Below are 20,506 nucleotides of genomic sequence, written 5' to 3' on the forward strand. Positions count from 1 at the left end.
GTGACTTGCTTTTTATATAAGAGACCAAAATAATATCTTGGTATTTAACCACATTTCTATGTATGTGTTATAGGTGTGCACATACACTGATGGGTGAGGTATCTGGTAAAAAACATTCAGTAAATGGTATTATTATTATTAACATAGAAGTTTGGATTACAGAAAGGGATGAAATATTAACTGAAATGAAAGGCATTGGTTTGGAGATTGGTTCAAGGCTTTTAATGTTGATCCTAAGAAGTAAAATTCAGCCCCAGTAAATGTACAAATCAGGAGTCAACACACTAGCTCAACACACCAGGGTAAAATAAGTGAAATTCTGTACCAAGGTGAATGGTGGATCATACTTTGACATGACAATAAAAGGGAATTTGTGATTAAGCGCAAGATTGATTAAACATTCTCAAATTGAGGAAGGTGAGACTTCTTTGGCAAGTGTCTACATTACAAATCTGATGCAGGATCCTGAGCTAATTGATTGTCTTTCAGTAGAATCTTAAAGAAAGGACAAGGTGATTTTTCAACACCTGTTTTAGAGAACATTTGCTTGGAGACACTTTGTCATTCAAATCTGGCTGACAGTTTTCTGCTGCTTTTCCTGAGGAGTTAGGACCCATTTTCCTAAATTTGGGATTAGATTTATTCAGCATGTCATTGATCATGTCCTCAGTTATTCTTGGGCATTATTTTCACAGTTATTAAGAACTTAGGGTCAATAATAATATTATTTCTGTGCATAGATCAGCCGTACATGAAGAGAGGAAAGGCCATAAAGGTTTAAGTTTGTATTATTTTTAGAATTGTTAAGATATGATCAAATAACTTAAAATAGAACAAAAATATAAAACAACTTGTAAAACAAAGGAAGCAGAATAATAATCTGCAGAATGTCCTAAATCTCTTGTCTTTGATATTTCTGGCTGTGCACACTAGGCACATTGGAAGCCATGTTTATAGGGAAGCCTGATAAGATTGACTTTGGCGCCACCTCCTGTCCATTTCCTGTCAGTACCGCTTCCTCTGGGTGAGTGAGTTGGGATTAAAGCCAATAAACCAAAAAAGTATTTTGAGAGAGGAAGGGAAAGGGAGAGAGTGAGTGAGCGGGCGCACACACGAGTCAGCACACATTCACGTGGCTTTTATCACAGTATATTGCTGTAATTGGTCTATTTTATTATTGCCCTTAATCTCTTACTGTGCATAATTTATAAATTAGAAATAATCACATATACGCATGTATAGGGAAAAATATTGTATGTAATAATATACATGGTTCTGTACCACCTGCAGTTTCAAGGATTCACTGGCTATCTGAGAATGTACCCCCTGAAGGTAAGAGGGCCCTGTTGTATTGATGTTTTCTTTGAGTAATCCGTCTCAGAATCAAACCTGGGCTCTTCCCACCTAACTCTTTAGGCGTCTTCTCAGTTCTCTATAGGAGAGATTTTGGCAAGGCTGAAGTATTCTCACAGTAAAAGTTGAAATCATTTCATCTCCTCCATCAAAATGGCATCAACTATTTTGATGTAGAATATTTTGAAATTTTAGGTCGACATTTAGAATTCTTTCTGGTGGCACCAGTTTATCACAATGGTTTTTGAAATTAAAAAAAGTGCTCTACCTTATTTCTTCATCTACATCAAAGCCCTAATGTATCACGTACAACACCTCTACTTGAGATTCAAATATGACTAGAAATCATGGCATTGGGGAAAGAAGAAGAACTGAAAGGGACACTATTTTATACTTCCTTGCTTCCAATGATCCTATTCCCAAGTTTATATTTCTGGCTGCCTCTTTCCTGAGACCTTCTGTGGAGACCTTCTAGAGGTGGCTGTGAACAGAGTGCTGCCCTTTCTTGGAAGTAAATAATGAATCTACTGTGATTGCTCTCGTGACTCTGGATTCTGTGTGAGTTGACCCAAGTCCCACAAAAATAGGCTTGCACTGAATCTTCATTTGAGAATAATCTTGGTTGTTTCATTTCTTTGAGAGAGGAAGATATCCTGATATGGGACAATTACCAATCGATTGGATGACCTCAAGGACGTAAGGAGTGTGGTGTTTTGACACACATGTGACCTGTGACTCTGGTCTGAAGATAAACACCATTAGAAATCTATAAGGCTTGGCTCGGCATCCGTAGCACAGTGGTTACCATGCCAGCCATATGCACCAAGGCTGGCGGGTTCGAGCCTGGCCCAGGCCAGCTAAACAACGACAACTGTAATAAACAATAGCCAGTCATTGTGGTGGGCACCTGTAGTCCCAGCTACGTGGGAGGCTGAGGCAAGAGAATTACTTAAGCCCTAGAGTTTGAGGTTAATGTGAGCTGTGATGCCACAGCACTCTACCGAGGGCGACATAATGAGACTCTGTCCAAAAAAAAAAACGAAGAAGAAGAAGAAATCTATGAGGCTTATAAACAAGATACCTCAGAATTAGTAACTGTTGGTATTTACGGTCTATTTTATGAAGCTTTGCACTGTCCTTATAGAGAAAAGTATGTGGCTTATGTGTCAATGGCTGATGTGGTAAGTGAGACAGCTGGAGGGTTCAAAGTGGCATTTCCTAGGAGAGCCTGGCAGGCCAGGGCTCTCTATGGCAGTGTAAGCATTGTGAAGACTTGGAAAATGATGAGGCAAGTGCTTCATTCTAAGAGACACTGCACTGTTTCTTTTAGCAACATATTTATTTGAATAGTCGAAAACTGACTATAAAGTGCTCTCTGTGTGGCTTCTCAGAGCCCTGCCACTGCACAGCGACCACTTCCAAACAGTGCAGCTGTGTAACAATTAACCACGGACACTTAGGGAAAGTCAGGGCAAAGGGTGGGACAGAGAAGAACTCGTTCAGTTCTAAAAATGAGTAACTGCCAAACGGAATATGTGGGTCACAGTTTGAATCAGAGACTTTCTATAAATAAAACAGTTCACAATTTGGAGGAATACGTGTCAAATATGTTATGGAAATTATCACCGCCAATTCTCCATCTGGAATAAACTCAGGGACATAAGACCACAATATATTGCTGCAAAGTCTTGATTTTGACAGATGGAAGGTATTCAGAAAGAAGAACCATACCTTTCTGCTTGAAGTGCACGGTGGTACCCATTTCTAAAAAAGAAACATTTAGCGAAACAAAAATAAATAAAAATTCTTTATCAATTGAGAATAAACATTAAGATAGTTTGGTACTCTCCACTGAAAGGAGAATGAGAGGAAAGGTGGAGAAAACATTGTCATAGGAGCAGATATTGGTAGAGATTTAAAGAAAGGCAAAAGAAAAGAAAGAGTCCCGTCGGGACAAATGTTGTGTAGTTGGAGTTGTATAAGAAGTGATGTGTAACTATGGAGACTCGATGCTGTGTTTTATGCATACGGACAAGTACAAAAGCTCTGAGCATAGCGTGTAAAGATACTCCTAACTGTAATTTAGGGAGCCTATAGAGTGTGTCTGGTCCCTACCCTATCTTTCCACTTTGTTCCAAACTCCCTCAAGTCAACTGGCATTCCTGCTCTTTTCCAAGAGATCGAGTCCATTCTAACCAACTTTTAAACTTTCTTAATCGCTGTTTCATCTGCCTAGAATGCTCTCTCCCCAGATCTGTGTATTCTTTACCTTTGATCAGAGCCTGCCAGGTAGCAGGTATTCAGTTAATATGGAATGTATGAATCAATAGCACAGCTGGAAGGACTCACATGGCTCAAATATTAATATTTGAATTGCCTTTTAAGTGTCTTTATCAAGTCAACCACACTACTCTTCCGAAGCAAATATGTCAATTTCTATAAGATACCACTGTGGATCTCAGGACTAACTTGATGGGTGGTCAGATATAGAAGCCAAACTGGCTGTGAGATGTAGATTTTTTATTTTTTTTCACTTGTGATCCTCGGTCGTAGCTCTGCATTCCTGGGTAGCATGTTTTCATTAAAGAAGTAAAGTGTCTGGACTCTTCAGCCAGAGGTAGCCTTTGAACTGGACATTTGGTTACCCTACAGTCCTGCTTAAAATTCATTAATGCTTTTTTGCAACTTGTAGGGTAAACCCCCAAATCCTTAGCATGACTTCCCTGGCGCTGCACGGCCCTCCTCCTCTGAGCCTCAGCAGCGTCCGTCATCTCTCTCTGCATTCTGGCCCCACTAGACCTCCTTGATTCTCCATGGTCCCATGTTTTCCCTGCCACAGTGCCTGTGGCCCAGTCAATTCACTAGAAATCCACTCATCCTTTGGAATTCGGTTGTCACATCCACTGGGAAGTCTTTCCTCATCTCCGTCATGGCACTCACATCCATTTTAATGCCAAAGATATTTGTCTGATGCTGTCATTAATGCCGGCTTCCCCTCTGGACTTTGAGTCCCATGGCGGCAGGGGCTGTCTCTGTTCTTTTTACTGTGATAGCCTGGCCAGGGCATGACAGGCACTTGGAACGCTTAAAGGGCCAAAAAGAAGTAGAATCACTAAAATGTGAGTGAAATAAATACATGCCAAGCATCCTTCTAACCCAAAACAATGGGAAATCAGAGTAGCTTAATTCTTTGTCCTCTGATTCAGATCTTTGAAATCAGGTCTGCAAAGTTTCCAAGGTTCAGTATCTATTCATCCTTCCCTTATAGATTTTCTGCTTGCCCTTTTGAAGTAGGTCATAAGGAGAAGCCCTGAAATAGCCTGCCACTTTCTGGTGCTCTTATGATGCCAGTAAAGAAGGGCACAATTGTCCTACTGTCTGAAGTCCAAAAATGTTTTAGCATTACCAAAATTAGTGCCAGCCAGGCTGCTCTCAAAAGCTCCCTGTATCCGCACGTAAGGACAGCTTCTCTAAAGTGGTCAGATGTACAAGGGGAGAGCAGCCTGAGTTCCCTTTTTTACCATGGCTGCTTGGGCAGCTCCGGATGCCCTTCTGAAGCTGCTCAAAGACATCAGCACCTGCTCTTCTGCCCCCGAAGTCAGTTACTTGCAAATGTTTCTAATTAACAAAAGTAACACACTGCAAGTTCATGCAGATACATGAGCAAGAATTTTTTTCTCCTAGCAGAAGCCAGGAGGGATGACACTTTCTCTCTGGAAATGAAGCCAGGTTCTAGAATTAAATCAACAGTCTCTGCCTGTTGACCATCTTCTCTATGCGTCTCATCTGACCATTGGTGTTTCAGTTGTGTGTTAAACGCTGCCACTTCTGTTTCATAATATTTGCTTTTAAACCTTTTCTTTGAAATCAATCTGTTGCCTCAAAGACCATTGAGAAGGCCTTTTAGAGAATGTGCTCATGTGATCTATGGAAACTGAGGCTCAGGGAGATCAGACAGACAAGTGACAGACCTGAGACTGAAATTCAGGACCCCAGTTCCCTACCCAGAACCCTTCCATTATTTCACAACGCTCCTTTGGTATCCTTTTTTTTAAAAAATAAAAGCAAGGTTTCCATCACTCTAGAAGGTAGTAGTGTCACATTTAAATGCTTTAATACTGGCTGGAAAGGCTCTGCTCTTGTACAAAGTGCAACTTTCCTCCTTTAGAATTTATAAGAAAGCCTAAAAGCCAGAGTGATGCTCCTTACTCCTTTGAGAAGATCATCTTCAGGTACAAAACACTAAGTTTCTCCTCCCCTGTGTTTGGTCCACGGGCTTATGGGAACAGTTCCTAGCAGCTATTCAGGAACCTGGACAGATAGGAAAACCAATGCTTAAGTTCTCCCTTAACACCTCTTTGCCTCAGTTTCACTGTCTGTAAAATGAGTTTAATTATAATTAGCATGCCTCTTATAAATTTGTGTTTTGAATTTGACAAGTGAATCAACATATTGGATTTACAATGGTACCAGACATACCATAAATGCTCAATAAATAAGAGCTGTTGTCAGTTTTGTGGTAAAATCACTTCTAGGGAGAATTATCAGTGAAATTTTGCTGGAGAGGGGAAAAGATATCTCGAAGAGTAGATCATGGCCATACAGGCCCAAATAGATATATATATATATATATATATATATATATATATATATATATACACACACACACCTTGTGTTAATATAATAAACAAAACATTGGGAGATTTTAGCACAAAAACATGATAGAAAATCAGGTTGATGAGGCAGCATTTGGCCAGGAGAATACTCACAAGGGGCCTGCAATTAACTGTCAGTGGCATGGGCTTGGATAAGAGTTTATATCTTCTAAATGGATTTCTTAGGGAACCAATGTTGCCTTTATTAACAAGTTAAAGAGTTTTAATGAAAGAAACATATAAAAACATCCCCAAATACTCTTCTCTATGAAAAAAATAACATAAAAATCAGACAAAATACATACGTTTGCCTGAAGTATCTTTAAAAAGCAAAATAAGTTACCAGTTAAATTTTAGGTTTCCTTCCTATTCTGCAATATATCAACTTCTTTATGAAATATTAAGGCTAGTAAAACTTGGACTTCCACTTGTCTTCAGGCAAAGAGAATGGAATGTTTGTTTTGTACTATTATTTTCCACACATTCTCTTCTGAGGAGCAAAACCCTGAATTTTTGAGCCTCGCTCTTTGAAAACTCGGTCATGTGCTGCCATCGTGTGGTTATACTGAGGTATGTTCCACCGTGCTGTCCAAAGAAATCCCTTTTGTCCACGAGGTGGCAGTAGTGGAAGAAATAGTATAAAAAACTTTTTTAGTGTAATAGCAAGTATGAAGGATTCTTTCCTAGTACTACAAACAAACTTTTTTTCTTCTTTAACAACTGAAAATTACTCTTCCCTTTTTATTAAAAAAAGATCTCGTGTTCTTGGATAAAACTCTGTTGCCAGAAATTTTATTATTGTTATTGTTACTGTTATTGTTTACTGGTGCTGTTTGTTAAGATGTCTAGTTCTGCCCCCTTCCAGCCAAACTTCCCTGCCCTCCTCAAATTGGATATAGAGCCATATGACTTGTTTTGTACAGTGAGTTGGGAATAGAAGGCATCTGTCTCACTTTGAATAAGGTTTTAGGAATCAGTATGTGAGTGGCCACTCCCCTTTCCCAAGGCTCTAGAGATGGTGAAAGCACATGTTGAAGCCTCAATAATCTGAGTGACTTCAGTGAGTGCAGACACCAAACCATACACATATAACACCTAATTTGTACCTGTAGCCAGACCAAGAAATGAATTTTTCTTTTTTTTTTAATCTTTTTTTTTTTTTTTTATTGTTTGGGATTCACTGAGGGTACAAAGAATTGCCCACCAACCCAGGAATGGATTAACAAGCTGTGGTATACGTATAGCATGGAATACTATTCAGCCATTGAAAAATATGGAGACTTTACATCTTTTCTATTAACCTGGATGGAGATGGAGCACATTCTTCTTAGTAAAGCATCACGAGAATGGAAATGTAAGAGTCCAATGTAATCAATTCTAATATGAAGGGACATTATTCTTGCAGAGATTACAGGGATGTGTTCATTAGAATGCCTGAAACCTGATTTTTATGCATTTCAGAAAAACTTCTCCCCACATACTGATATGTCTTCAGCAAATACAGGGAAGCATGGCCATGCAGGTCCAAAGTATAACCTAAGAAGATCAATCTATTACAGCAATGCAAGGGACGCACATTGGAGTATTCTAATACAGAACCATACTCGACATCCTCTGAAGGCATTGTTTCCCTATGCCTAGATTTTAGCTCCTGAGGAGGTGGAACAAGGAGGCAATGGAGAAGGAATTTAATATTAGAAAAGGCATGTATGCTTACTGGTTTTTAACTTTTGACTTTCTGATGCTTTATACTTGGCCAGATGAGACAAACCTGCACCAGTAAAAACATGTGATTAAGCCTCTCTCAGTGGCATAGACAATATGTCTCCGCACCTTACTATTTCTTTAACATAGAGTAAATGTCTAGTAAATTTGATGAACAGATGTCTGAGAACATTAACAAATGAATGAGAGGGTGACTAAATTAATTAAAACCTCAGGAGCTGCCCTCGGTAAGATTCTAGGAAGCGGAGATTCTCTTAAGCCACAATGCAAAGGCAAGACTTTGGCTGGGAATTCACAGTCATTTGAAGAGCCTGAGTGAGTCAGGAGGTTCTAAATCCTGGCAAGTAGAACATTTTCCAAGGAGCTGAATTTTATTTAAAAATATCCTTATGAATAATGAAAATTAAAGCTATAATTGGCTTGGCGCTTGTAGCTCAGTAGCTAAGGCGCCAGCCACATACACTGGAGCTGGTGGGTTCAAATCCAGCCCGGGCCTGCCAAAAAACAATGACAGCCAAAAAATAGCTGAGCATTGTGGAGGCCGCCTGTAGTCCGAGCTACCTGGGAGGCTGAGGCAAGAGAATCGCTTAAGCCGAAATAATTTGAGGTTGCTGTGAGCTGTGACGCCATAGCACTCTACCCAGGGCAACATAGTGAGACTCTGTCTAAAAAAAAAAAAAAAAAAGAAGAAGAAGAAGAAAAGAAAAAGAAAATGAAAACTATAATAAATAAAATTCCATGCTTTTCGTTGTTGTTGTTCAAAGTCTTCTGGCTTTATTCATCCCTTTTATGATATGATTCTCTTTCTCTCTCTTTTTTCTCTCCTCTCCTTTTTTTTTTTTTTTTAATATGGAATGCTTCACGAATTTGTGTGTCATCCTTGCGCGGGGGCCATGCTAATCTTCTCTGTATCATTCCAATTTTAGTATATGTGCTGCCGAAGCGAGCACCTCTCCTCTCCTTTCTTCCCTTCTAAAGATTAAGATGAATATTGAAAAGGTAAAAGATGTTTCTTTGGAAACTCTAGAGAAGTTTATAGTTTGGGATCTCTCTAATTGTCTCTGGAAACTTTCACATCTTTGTGTATGGAAAATTTTGGCATTCTTGCTTTCTTTGAACACTATTGCAGAGAGATGACAGTCCAAAAGTCCACCGGGGAATTGATTTTCAGAGCTTTTACTATTGACTCTTGATAGCCTCCTCTAATCTTCTTGTAAGTATTCATTCCCATTTACATATAGGATACTTAGAGTTTGGGGCTTATATCATTTGCACAGTTGTTCTCATTCCAGAGTGTTTACTTGAACATGAATATCTCATCTTTAACCTACTCCCACCACTTGGACAAGAAAACATTCTCCGTGTATGACACAACTATTTCTATAAGGGCAATCCTCTGATACACTACATAGAGCTTTTGAAAATGACATGTTAGTTAGATGATTTAAAATAATTAATGGTGTTTTTTTTTTTCAGGGCCAGAGTTGGTAAGAGTTTGTGTTTGCAAAAGGAGGTGGGGCCAAATTAAATAGGGATCTTATCTTCCAATTGCCCAGAAATTGGGAAAAAAAGAAGGAATTAAAATTATTAACAAATTTAATGAAGGAGAAGTTTTGATCTCTTGCTGCTTCTTCCCTCACCAATACCAAGGACCCAAGGACATAAAACATTATTTTGGTAAGTCTCCTCTGGGGAAATTTATGGGTTTTGTCCTCTGACTTAATAAATTAATTTACCAAAGTTTTGCAAAACAAAACCTTTATTATTATAATGGCTTAAAAGAAGGGACATTTTTATTCATTCAATTTTCAAACTCACTGTTGAAACCTATTCATTTCTTTCTCACAGATTTCTTCACTCTACTCATAGGCTTTAGGAATTAACAACTTGTGCTTATAAGTATAATTTTTTTCTTTTTCCATAGAAAATAATTTGCCCTGTGATTCCTCTTTGGATTGTTAGTGCTTTTGATTTTCTCCCACATACGATGTTCACATTGTATAAACTCTAATGCCTATTATTTCTAGAATAACGGTCTTTGAGCATTGTAGTAATCATTGTGGGTCTAGTTCAATGGGGGAAGAGTCAACGTAAAGAAATGGATCTGAATCTTAACCTTACAGTTTTCCCAGTACATGGGGGACCCTTGTTCTAACAACCAAGAGAATATATCAAACTGGCTAAGAAAACTAAGCTATCTGTGCAGATAATTGATATTTGAGAAAGGAAGTTGGCATCTCTTTGGGCCAAAAAAAGAATTCTTCACTTTGCTTTTACATACCTCTAAAGGTTTGTCTTTCTTAGAGTTGACCCTGTCTGGAAAAGGACTTGAGATGTTGGATGCTGTCTAGGAGTGAAAAATGAAGTAGGGATGACTAGACTTCGCAGACTATTTTAGCCATAGACATATGGTGCTGAACTAAAATTAATGTTGGTATGATTTCTTTTTATAAAGTGTGAATAAAATATTTGAGCCTCAGTCTGTAGTGTCAACTGGAAGATGTTCTATAATGGAAAGAATGAGAAAGAAAATAATTTTAAATAAAAATTATAGCAATGGGCAAACCTATAACCAGGACTCAAGTATTACAAAAATGATCCATGAACCTAAAATATTTTTACCCCCTTAATATTTTGGGGAAAAGAGTTACTGCCTTAAAAATACAAATCTACAAAAGGGAAAATATTAATACTCTAATTTAGAAAGGGTACATATGAGCTCCCACATCTGAAAAGGTGTCTCTTTAGGCTAGGTGCAGTAGCTCCTGCCTCTAATCCTAACTCTCTGGGAGGTTGAGGTAGGTGGACTGCCTGAGCATGGGAGTTCAAGACCTGCCTGAGCACCAGCAAGACCCCATCTCTACTAAAAATAGAAAAACTAGCTAAGCATAGTGGTGCACACCAGTAGGCCCAGCTACTCAAGGAGGCTGAGACAAGAGAATCTGTTGAGCCCAAGAATTTAAGGCTGCTGTGAGCTATGATGCCATAGCACTTTACCCAGGTCATGGAGTAAGACTCTGTCTCAAAAAAAAAAAGTGTTGGGGAGTTATCTTACAGGGAATCCTGGAGGGGACATGAGGGAAACCTCTTGTAAGGTGAGTCAGATTTGACCTAGATCTGAAGAGCTTTGAGGGCTCATCTGTGGAGGGCCCAACCTGGCTCAGGCAGGAGGGCTTCTCCTGGGCCTGCCTCTGCTATCACCTTCAGCAAGCAACAGAATCATGCCCAGCCTCAGGGAGGACTGAAGATAAGGAATATGTTAGTTTTTTAACTTGAAAATTCTATAATACACTGATAGCTCAAGCATTCAGACAAAGCATTCATCTATAGCAAATTAATGATGTGATCTCTGAAGAGAGGGATTGTATAGGAACTTTATTTCTTCATTATAGTTTCATATATTTTCAAGTTCTTCCATAATGAGAATGCATAACATTTATGATCAGACTAGAAAACTATTTATAAAAACAAATCAAGGCATGTTTTAAAACTCTCAAATGTAGAGAAAAGAAAATAATCACTTTCTAATTATTTGGCACTAAGTTGACAATATTACACAGAGACTGAATTTTTTCTCTCACTTTTTAGTTGAGTAATATCATGTCGTAAAATAAAACAGAAGCTAAGATGGGTAAGGCCTAATTTCTTTAAGCAACATGGTCTTAACAGAGTGAAATGGCAAATGAGATGAAAACCACATCCTATGGGCTTATGAGGTCTTTCTGACCACAGGCTTGATGTACTGGGTAATTGTCTTGTCCAGTAAGCACAAGTGCATGGTTCAACTTTAACTGCTCTGGGCTCTGCTCGGCAGTGATACTGATTGTTATAGAAAGCAGGCTCACCGATCGCTATCAACATAAAGAGAAGACATTATTAAGTCTCTTATACCACCTCAGCTTTCTCACATCCTGAAGAGTTTCTTATTCAGCCTGAGAGGTTTAACTTTTAATAATCAATGAATTAAAATGTTCAAGAATGCCCAAGAGGCTAAGTTTAATAAAGGGGTTCCCTGGGGTATGCTACCTAAAAAATATGTCTTAAGAGTAAAAAAATTTCAGAAGTAAATTTATTTGAATCAGCTGTCAGTAAGATACTCAGTGTGCCAGAGACGGCGTTTCTGTCTTAAAAAGTAAATAGATTTGTCTGCCTTGGTGCCTAAAATGCTTCATTGTACCTATGGGTACAATCCCAGCCCTTTACCCCTTGTTGGAATTAAGAGACCAGTCAGCTCATTTCAAAAAGAACTATGTTCCAGCCCCAGATCTATTAGGTGTGATTCTACTTGGTTGTGAAAACATAAGGTAGCTTATATTTTCTGTGTTTACAAACATGCATTTTATGTGTGCTGTAAAACCTTTTGTACCTTCATTTATTTGACTTGGTAAGAAGGATTAAAAATACAGGTTTGGATAGGCCTCTAGAAATTTTTGTCCTTTCTGGTCTTTCTCTTCTCTATTTCCCAGCCCTAAATTCTATTTTAGAATACATTTGAAATTCAAAATCCTAAAGGATGCAAGACTGTCTTTAGTCAAGGTAATGGGCTTTTCATTTTGTATGTTTTAAAATCAAAAACATTAAAATGCCATGAAACAAGGTTAACTCGTCTGAAGAATTTGAATGCAGAGATAACAAGTGAATTTGTGAGATTTCCTGGGGTTTTAACGCTCCCGGAAATAAGAAGATAAGGGATTAAGAATGTTGGTATGCTCTGAGTTACCCTTGGACCTACCTCTATCTCACTAACCACCACAGTGCAGAGCTCGGTAAATGCAGCTCTGCTCTGGAATCTTTCCAGTAACTTTATTCCTTGAAGTTCCAGAATGCCTCAATAACAAGTCTGGTTTACCCATAATTCCTGCTGTGTCACTGATTCCAGATACAACATACCAGCCAGATTCTAGTACAACTCTCTGAAAAGTATTGATGACTCCTTATAACCTATTTCTACAACAAAAGCATGAACCCACCATCAAACTTCCCTATTGAAAATCTGTAAGATTTCTCTAGATAGTCTGCTAGCTATCAGGTTCTCAGAATTCTTCAGAAACTACCCCCAAATAGCGCTACCTGCCACGCAGTATATGTACAGTAACAGTGCATGCTTATACAATCAAGCCAGCAAGTGCTCTTTCTTTTCCTGAAAGTGTAGTAGAGGTAAATATGCCTAATTGTTTTTTAAAAATTGTTACATTCTTAGGATGTGTAAAGATCAAATAAGGGTGATTGTGATATCTATCATCTTAAATATTTTTTATCTTTTTCTTTAGGCTAGGAACAATCACATTATTCTCTTCTGTTTTGAAATGTGTAATAGATTATTGTTAATGATAGAACTCCTTCGACTTTCACTCCCTTTTATGTTGAATCCCTATCATCAGTTAAGCTCTTACTGGACTCTAGACACCTGTATGCTTTGAGATGATTTGTTCCTTCCTCTCTTCTCCCCTTTGCTCCTTTTAAACTTCCCTTGTATTTGGAAGCTTTTCCTACTAGCCCAGGTTAGCTAACGTGCCCCGCTCTGTTCTCCCCAAGCACCTTGTAGGTCACTAGTAGCACCAGTCATGAACTTATTAACAAAGTTCACTGTAGTTGCTTACTTCTTTGTGTACTTTCCTGTCTGGTCTGCAAACTCTGTTAGTGCAGGGCTCTATGTGGTTTGTTCTCCACTGTCATCTCCAAGGCCCGGCTCAGAGCAAGTATTACGATACTATTTCTTTGAGTAAATAGATGATGTTGTCAAAATATTGTGTAGGTCAAATAAACTTAACCTGTGCCAAAAACTAGTCTTAACTTCCCATCAAGAATGAAGGCTCTTTCTTGTGTTCCTAATAATTAGAAATCTTCGGAAAAGAAAATGTGAACTCTATAAGAAACTCTACAGAGAAAAGTCAAAAGCAAGTGGAGAGTACAGCTAAGTGCAGAACAAGAAGTCATTGTTAAAGAGTTAGAATGGGAAGGTCTATCCCTCAAGGGCAGACCCGACCTCCAATGAATGGGATCATTCCATCTTCTTTAGCACTGCTACACTTAACAGATTTCAGCAACCAACTTACCTGTGTTCCATAACTTCAGGGAGAAAAACAAATTTCCCAAGTTACTCTAGCTTGTGATTCAACAGAGAAGTTCAAATTACTGCTTTGTTTCTTTAATTTTCTTTTTAGCTGTTTCTGATTTCCAAATACCTCCACTTCCAAGTCATTAAAAAAAACCCATATGTAGTTGAAAAAGCATTTTAGGCAGGCCAACTTCCCAACATGGAACATGGCTGGGAGTGCTTACTGCTGGGTGAGCTAAAGGGCATGGGATGGTAAACAGACTGGACATTCAACCAAGGACAGTTATCTTCTACTCATTTTACAGATATTTTTAAATTCATAGGACATTATTGTTGACCTAAACAATGGCCTGTTAGGCAGTTAAGTTATACTGCAAGTACAAGGTTTAGAGGTAGGTGGTTAAGTCAGAATCTTTATTGTGAGTATGGGATAGATAAAAATTTGTATGGACCGATAGATATAATTCATAGTAAAGATGCTATGTTAGTGATAATGTCTAGGTGCTGAGTGTACGTATGTGTCGTAGAGATGTGGGAAGCATTTTCTTCTGCAACCAGCACAGTGATAAGCAAAGCAGTGTAGTAAACTAGGGTGGTGCCTGGCTCCCCAGGGTCCAGCTAGGAAGCATGATAAATGACATGATAAAAGGTCTTTCACCACACCAATTTGTGGTGGGTATAAGTGGACAATTCGATTGTCCGTGGAGTCCTAGTGAGTAATTTGCCTACTCCCGTCATAAAGCTGAGTACATATGAACACCTTAAATTGGAATTCCAAACTCATTATGTCACGCTGTGTTCTAACTTGGCATGTGTGTTTCTTCACAGCAGTGTACAAGGGGAAGTGTATGATGGGATCTCTAACATTGCTTTTCCCCCATAAAAGTTCTCCTTTAATTTTATGTCTGCATGTAACTTGTGATGATGAAAGAACATCATAAGGATAGAATGACTAGATAAGGGAAGTTGTTACTGAGCTTAATAGGTGTCTCGCCTCTTCAGAAGTCAAGATAGATGGGATAAGGCTTAATGGCACTTGTATGACTAGTAACCCATGTTTCAAAATGAATGTAAATTTTATCAAAACGTTTCCTTCAGAATTGTTGGAAGGCTGGCAAAGAGAACACGTATATGATGCAATGCAAGGTGACCATGGTGGAAAATGTAGAGAAAAAGGAAATCAAGACATACAGATATCACAAAGAAGAATTTCAGGTGAAAAAGAAAGAGGAAGGGAAAGGAGAAACTAAAATTAAAGTTTATACTTTGGGGGCTTGGATAAGATATTAGCTGGGGGCTGAGATTGTCCTGAGAATTCAATACTTGGAAGAATATGCGTTCTTTTTTTCTTTTTGACTCTAAGTACTACCACTTCCTTTAGGAACTCTAGCTAGAAAGTCCCTGAACCCAGAACTAAGCTCCTAAAGAAAGAACCGCTTTTTTTTTGGCTGGGGCTGGGTTTGACCCACCACCTCTGGCATATGGGGCCGGCACCCTACTCCTGTGAGCCACAGGCACCGCCCAAGAAAGAACCTCCTTTCTGTCTATACCCAGCAATGCTCTCCACAGTAGACTACCCTGCTGGTGCTAAATGGTGCAGGATGCTAACACCAAGGCAAACTCCGCTGAGGGTGCACTCTAAAGACCAAAGGAGCCCCATCAGTATTCTGTACACTCAGGAGCCTGGTCTTTGCACCCTTTGGGGAAGCATGCCAACATTTTCCACTGCAAATCGCATTGAGCTCTTCTTAAGCAGTTTTATTCCTTTTAATTAAAAAGACAAGACTGTCAATTACTGAAACTTAATCCCCAAATGCAATTGTTACTTTGAAAGATTTTTTTTTCCAGAAAGCTCATAGAAGAGCAATATTTCCATCAAATTAAAATTTAGTGGAAGCTTGGATTTAAAATATATATATTCATTTTTAAATCCCCATTGTCTCTAGAAATCTAAATAGCACAGGAAGGCCAAAGTATACCAGGAAAGGCCGACTGGTATTGGCAAATCCAGGAAAACAGGGGAGAGCATTATAAATGAGTCCTAGGACTAAAAGTATTCCTATTTTCAAATTGACACTGTAGGATTTTTAACCATTTAGCTTGGAGCTAAATGTAAATTCTGAGAGAAATAACTCTTCTAGTCCCTGTAGGACATTTAAATAATGGTGTGAATAAATTTCAAATTTATTCCTGCTAGCAATTTTGATATGGAGAGAACAAGAATAATTTAGGAAATAGAGCAGAAGGAAGAGTGGCGAGGTGGGAGAGGTAAGATGCAGAAATGGGTCTATTACAGTTGGGTCTGAATCATGGACTGACAAGTGAATTACTGAGTCTATGTAAAATATTGGTGCAACTATCCCACTTGGATCCCAGCTCCTCAGGAAAATCAGGAGGAAATCAGACTGTTGTTTCCAATAAAGGAGCCAGGGTATCAGTTATTAAGGTCAACTATTAATTATTTTCATGTGTATTAATGAAGGCCAATAATCTTGCAGTAAATTTGTGTTGACCTGGATGCCTAAGTTCTACCAGAAGAAACAAGACCCTTGTTTCTGCCAACTAGCAGGAAAGGGGAGATATATTTAAAAGCTGAAATCCTTCCCAGGATTCTGGACCAGCAGACAGGGCAGGTTCTTTAGGCTGATGACTTTGGATCCATGTGGGTGTGGTGTGTCTGCGTGGGTCACACAGTAGAGAACTGGGACTTCTGTAGATCCTTTTAAGTGTAATGCTATGATACAAGTAAAAGAATAACAAAAAGTCATTTTTTACTTGGCTTTGGGATACTACTCTATTTAAATTTGATAGCAGCATTTCAGTCATCCTTAGAATTCATAATGCATCCAATGATCATGAAGCCACACTGAACTTATATCTCGCTAATTTCCATGCAATATGATACAAGCATCCCTCTAAATATCAGTGCTTTTAAAAATTATAAGAAATGTGTGTATCTGAATATGATTAGTTTAAATTCAATATGCTTTCTTTCTAGGAACTTGCAAATCTCTTTTGTACATTATTTAAAACACCACTTTGAGCTTGTAGGCATGAAAAATATAATTTCTTTCCCATTTCACAGTTGGAAAAACGGAATTAAAGAGAACAATGCTAGTAATTATCCATGATTAATAGAGGTGTGTATGTAAATCAGCCTGAATAAGTGTGTGAAATTAGATGTGCTGATGCCAGATAGCTCAGTTCATGTTTTTAAAAGATGAATGCTTTCCGATTCATCTGTGTGAGTTGGCCATATATCTCTCTGTGTGTTGAGCATATTTGAAAATTGACTTTGTAAAGATGTATGGACATCAAAGTACCTGAGGATTTTGAATCATGAGCATTATAATAACCCATTATAGTAGATGAATGTTTAAAATTCATTGCACACATGGATGTTTAATAAACATGAATGTATACATAACAGATATTTATAAGGCACTATTAATCTGTATGTTTGCTTTGGTGCATCAAGGGGTAGATTGAAATTTGAATGTCATTTGATGATTAAAAAGTGTAGGAAAAGGGACATGTTACTTTCTTAGGATTGTGGGGATTAATGGAGTTAATGCAGGCAAAAGCCATTGGGATTCTATTGGTATGAGAAGTCCAGGATTGTCTGCTATTGTTATTAATATTACCATTATTAGACAAGGTGAAATATCCTTATATTAAGGAATTGGAAAGAAGCATTTTCTTATTAATATCCTGGAAAGACTCCTACAGACAATAAATAAAACTATAGAAACTGTCCAGTGATCTTCACAGTGTGAAATATTTATAGAATTTTTCTCAATTTTGTCCTTTTATTCCATTGAAGACTAATTTCAAGAAGCCATTCCTGGGAGTACCAGGTGAGGGCAGGTTCATGTCTTCCCACCGTAGATAGAATCTGGCCATTCTGACGCCAGGTCTGCCCATGAAAAAACATCTGTCTCCCTTTGGAGGAAACCTGCCAGGCTGACATCTGATTCATGCAAGCCCGATTTGTTTGTGGTTTGGATTTTAATTTTTAAAACTTTAATATTTTTGGGGGGTGGGGGCGAGTTGTTTTGTTTTCAGAGAAAGGTTTGGACAGCTGTATTAATCATGCAAACCCAGCCATGTGCAATGCGTTTTATCAAAGGAAAAACAGGGACGGAATGGCAAGCAGCTGTCAGCAAACCAGGGCCAGGCCTGAACCTGGAAGATAATCTCAACATTTCCCAAACCCACTTGCCACACGGGGTTAGTGAATGGAAAGGCTGTTCACTTGGGATAAATAATCAGATGGGAGGCAAACAAGTGAGACACATTCCAGGATTTGTTTTGTTTTGTTTTTAAAGTGGCAGTAATCAGAAAAGGATTGGCTGATTGAGCCCAGAGAGCCTCCAGCTCAAGGGAATTCTTTGTTTCAGTGTTATAAAAACAAAACAATGCTTGTTTGTCCTTGTCCTTTTTCCTTATTGCACTTTATTTTAACTTTCTGAGGCTGGTTTCATCGCCTCATTCTGAACGCACAGTCCTTTTCACTGCGAGGGCATCTCTGGGTGACCCCGCCTTATAAAGAAGGGCCGTGAGCAAGTGAGCTGAGAAGCAGTGTTGTCATTGCCCAGTGTTCAGAGGCCTCAGGAAAAGATCTGAATCTAATAAAGTGAGAAAAGTTCCCTCAGACATTTAGAGCTGACTTCTTGCCTCATTTTACAATTCACTGGATTTTCTGCAGCAATATAGTCAGGGGTATTTATGCAAATTTATGCAATTCAAGACTCATTTCAGAATAAATAAACCTAAATTAAAATTAACGGGAAAAAACACCTATCAGAAACAGATCAAGGATGAAACACTATTTTATTTGTATCTTTTAAACTAAGGAGCAGGGAGGCAAGTGGTTTTATCGCTTTGTTTTGGTTTTGGCACAAGAAAAAAGGACCTTTGAAAATTTCTAACTGGCCACAGCCAATACAAATTACCCTTTGGGGTAATTCCAGTATTATTACTATCACTGCAGAAAATCAAGCGATGTGATGATGGAAACCCAAGGGAAATGCATTTGGTTTATAGAGCCTTGTTTTTGTTTAGTCACAGCTTGAAGAAGAGTAGGGCTGCATTCCACTGTGACTCTGTTGTGAGTCCCTGTCGCCTGCTATGCTATGTAGGGTGGGGATGGGAGAGGAGACCCTTCAAGGAGTGCTGTTAACAATGAGGCAGCTGAAATGAAACGTATTTTGTATTTCTGTTAGGTTGGAAATTAGGAGGGAAAGTCCTCTTTCTTTTATGAAGGAAGGACAGAAAAGGATCTTTGTGACTTTCTTCTACCTTCAAAACCTCTTAAGGAAATTAACCGGTTCAAAATTCTTTAGGCCATTCATATCAATCACTTAGATGGATGTTAAGGCTGTAGGGGCAAAATCAAGCATTTCATATAGATGATGACAATGTGTGATATTTAACTAAATGAAGGTGTCTTGCACTATATTATGACCACAGCACTATATAAAAAGGCATGCTTTTTTCAGAGATATTTGGGTGCTTAATTGGCACCAACCTGGGGCTTAAGCATCTTATTGTATTTCTATGGGAAACTGCATTTCACATGGGTTGCCCTCTTGATTAGGAAGAGAAGGAAAAAAAGTGCTTTGATTCCTAAAAAGTTAAAGTCAGTGTAAAGAACAGTGAACTTCGAAAGGGTATAGCAACCTCACACACGAGCTATCCCAAGTCTCAACGAACAGCTTTCCAATTGGTGCTAGCAGAAGCCCAAAGTATTAGTAGTAAGATAAACTATATTCTCTAACAACTACCCGATCTAAGAAAGCTAACTACAGTCTACCTATGTTGTAAAATCAAACTCGGGTCATTCTCCAATCAACAATTCAGTTTGTGGGAAATAAAAAGTTCAACAAAATCCCACGTGCTCCATCTTTACTCCAGAGTGGTTTTCAATAACCAACGAGCTGTCCTTTGTGAACAGTGTCTGGCGTCACTTTGTTCAACATTACATACATCATAACGCTTAATCAGATAAATCTGTGAGTTTGTGGCTGTAAAACTGCTTCCACAAAGGCTACTTAAAATCACAGCGATACTGTACAAAGCTCCTCTTGGAAGGAGCACGACCTCTTTGAAAATATTATGTATGCATTGGGACCAATGTGTGTGTGGGTGCGTGTTTTTCACATCAAGACACTGGGAAGATGGCAACCTGATAAAATGGTGTCACTCTCTGCAGCAACACTAGAAGATAAATGTCTTAAAATAATTGTGGCATATTAGGAATTCAACATGGGGTATTTTCCATGAACACAGTTTTATGTTAAGTCTCAAAAACAGGAAGATTTTAACAGTCTTATTTTTAGTGGCTGGAATAGAAAACAGATTTCATTGTTTTAGGGAACTTTTTTATTCAATAGAGTTCTTGTAAGCTTTATACTACAAATAGTTTGGACCCTTCTTAAAATTTAAGAATACCTTTTTTATTAATCTGTCTAGGGAACCCTTGAAAACTTGCAATCCTTATTTAAAAGATAAATAAGTTTGTATATCTGTGAACATTGCATTATTGACAGTCTGACTGTGTACACACAATTTTGCTCTAATTTTTAGTTTGGATAAGGGTTAATGAAAGATGATTCATCTTCAAACTTTTAAAACAGCAGCTTTCTACCTTTAATTCTGAGCACATTTTCCTTATAGTGTGTATGATAATCTTGTTTAATTGGATTTATTTTTT

The 20,506-nt window shown here is 38.3% G+C and overlaps 1 protein-coding gene and 1 non-coding gene across 3 annotated transcripts in view; both read right to left on the reverse strand.

Annotated features, from left to right (window-relative positions):
- LSAMP (limbic system associated membrane protein) overlaps nt 1-20,506 on the reverse strand; it is a 667,767-nt gene that overhangs the window by 11,477 nt on the left and 635,784 nt on the right. Inside the window, exon 8 of one of the 2 annotated variants that reach the window (XM_053565703.1) lies at nt 3,085-3,117. The exons of the other annotated variant lie outside the window; for it this stretch is intronic. Within the exon in view, the coding sequence (XP_053421678.1) occupies nt 3,085-3,117 (33 nt within the window). The remainder of the gene's footprint in view (nt 1-3,084; nt 3,118-20,506) is intronic. 2 annotated transcript variants of the gene reach the window in all.
- Nucleotides 8,577-8,683, reverse strand: LOC128568210 (U6 spliceosomal RNA). Its single transcript, XR_008375033.1, has one exon. It is a non-coding gene; the product is annotated as a U6 spliceosomal RNA (small nuclear RNA).

Source organism: Nycticebus coucang, chromosome 16 (genome assembly GCF_027406575.1).
Source record: "Nycticebus coucang isolate mNycCou1 chromosome 16, mNycCou1.pri, whole genome shotgun sequence".
Taxonomy (NCBI): domain Eukaryota; kingdom Metazoa; phylum Chordata; class Mammalia; order Primates; family Lorisidae; genus Nycticebus; species Nycticebus coucang.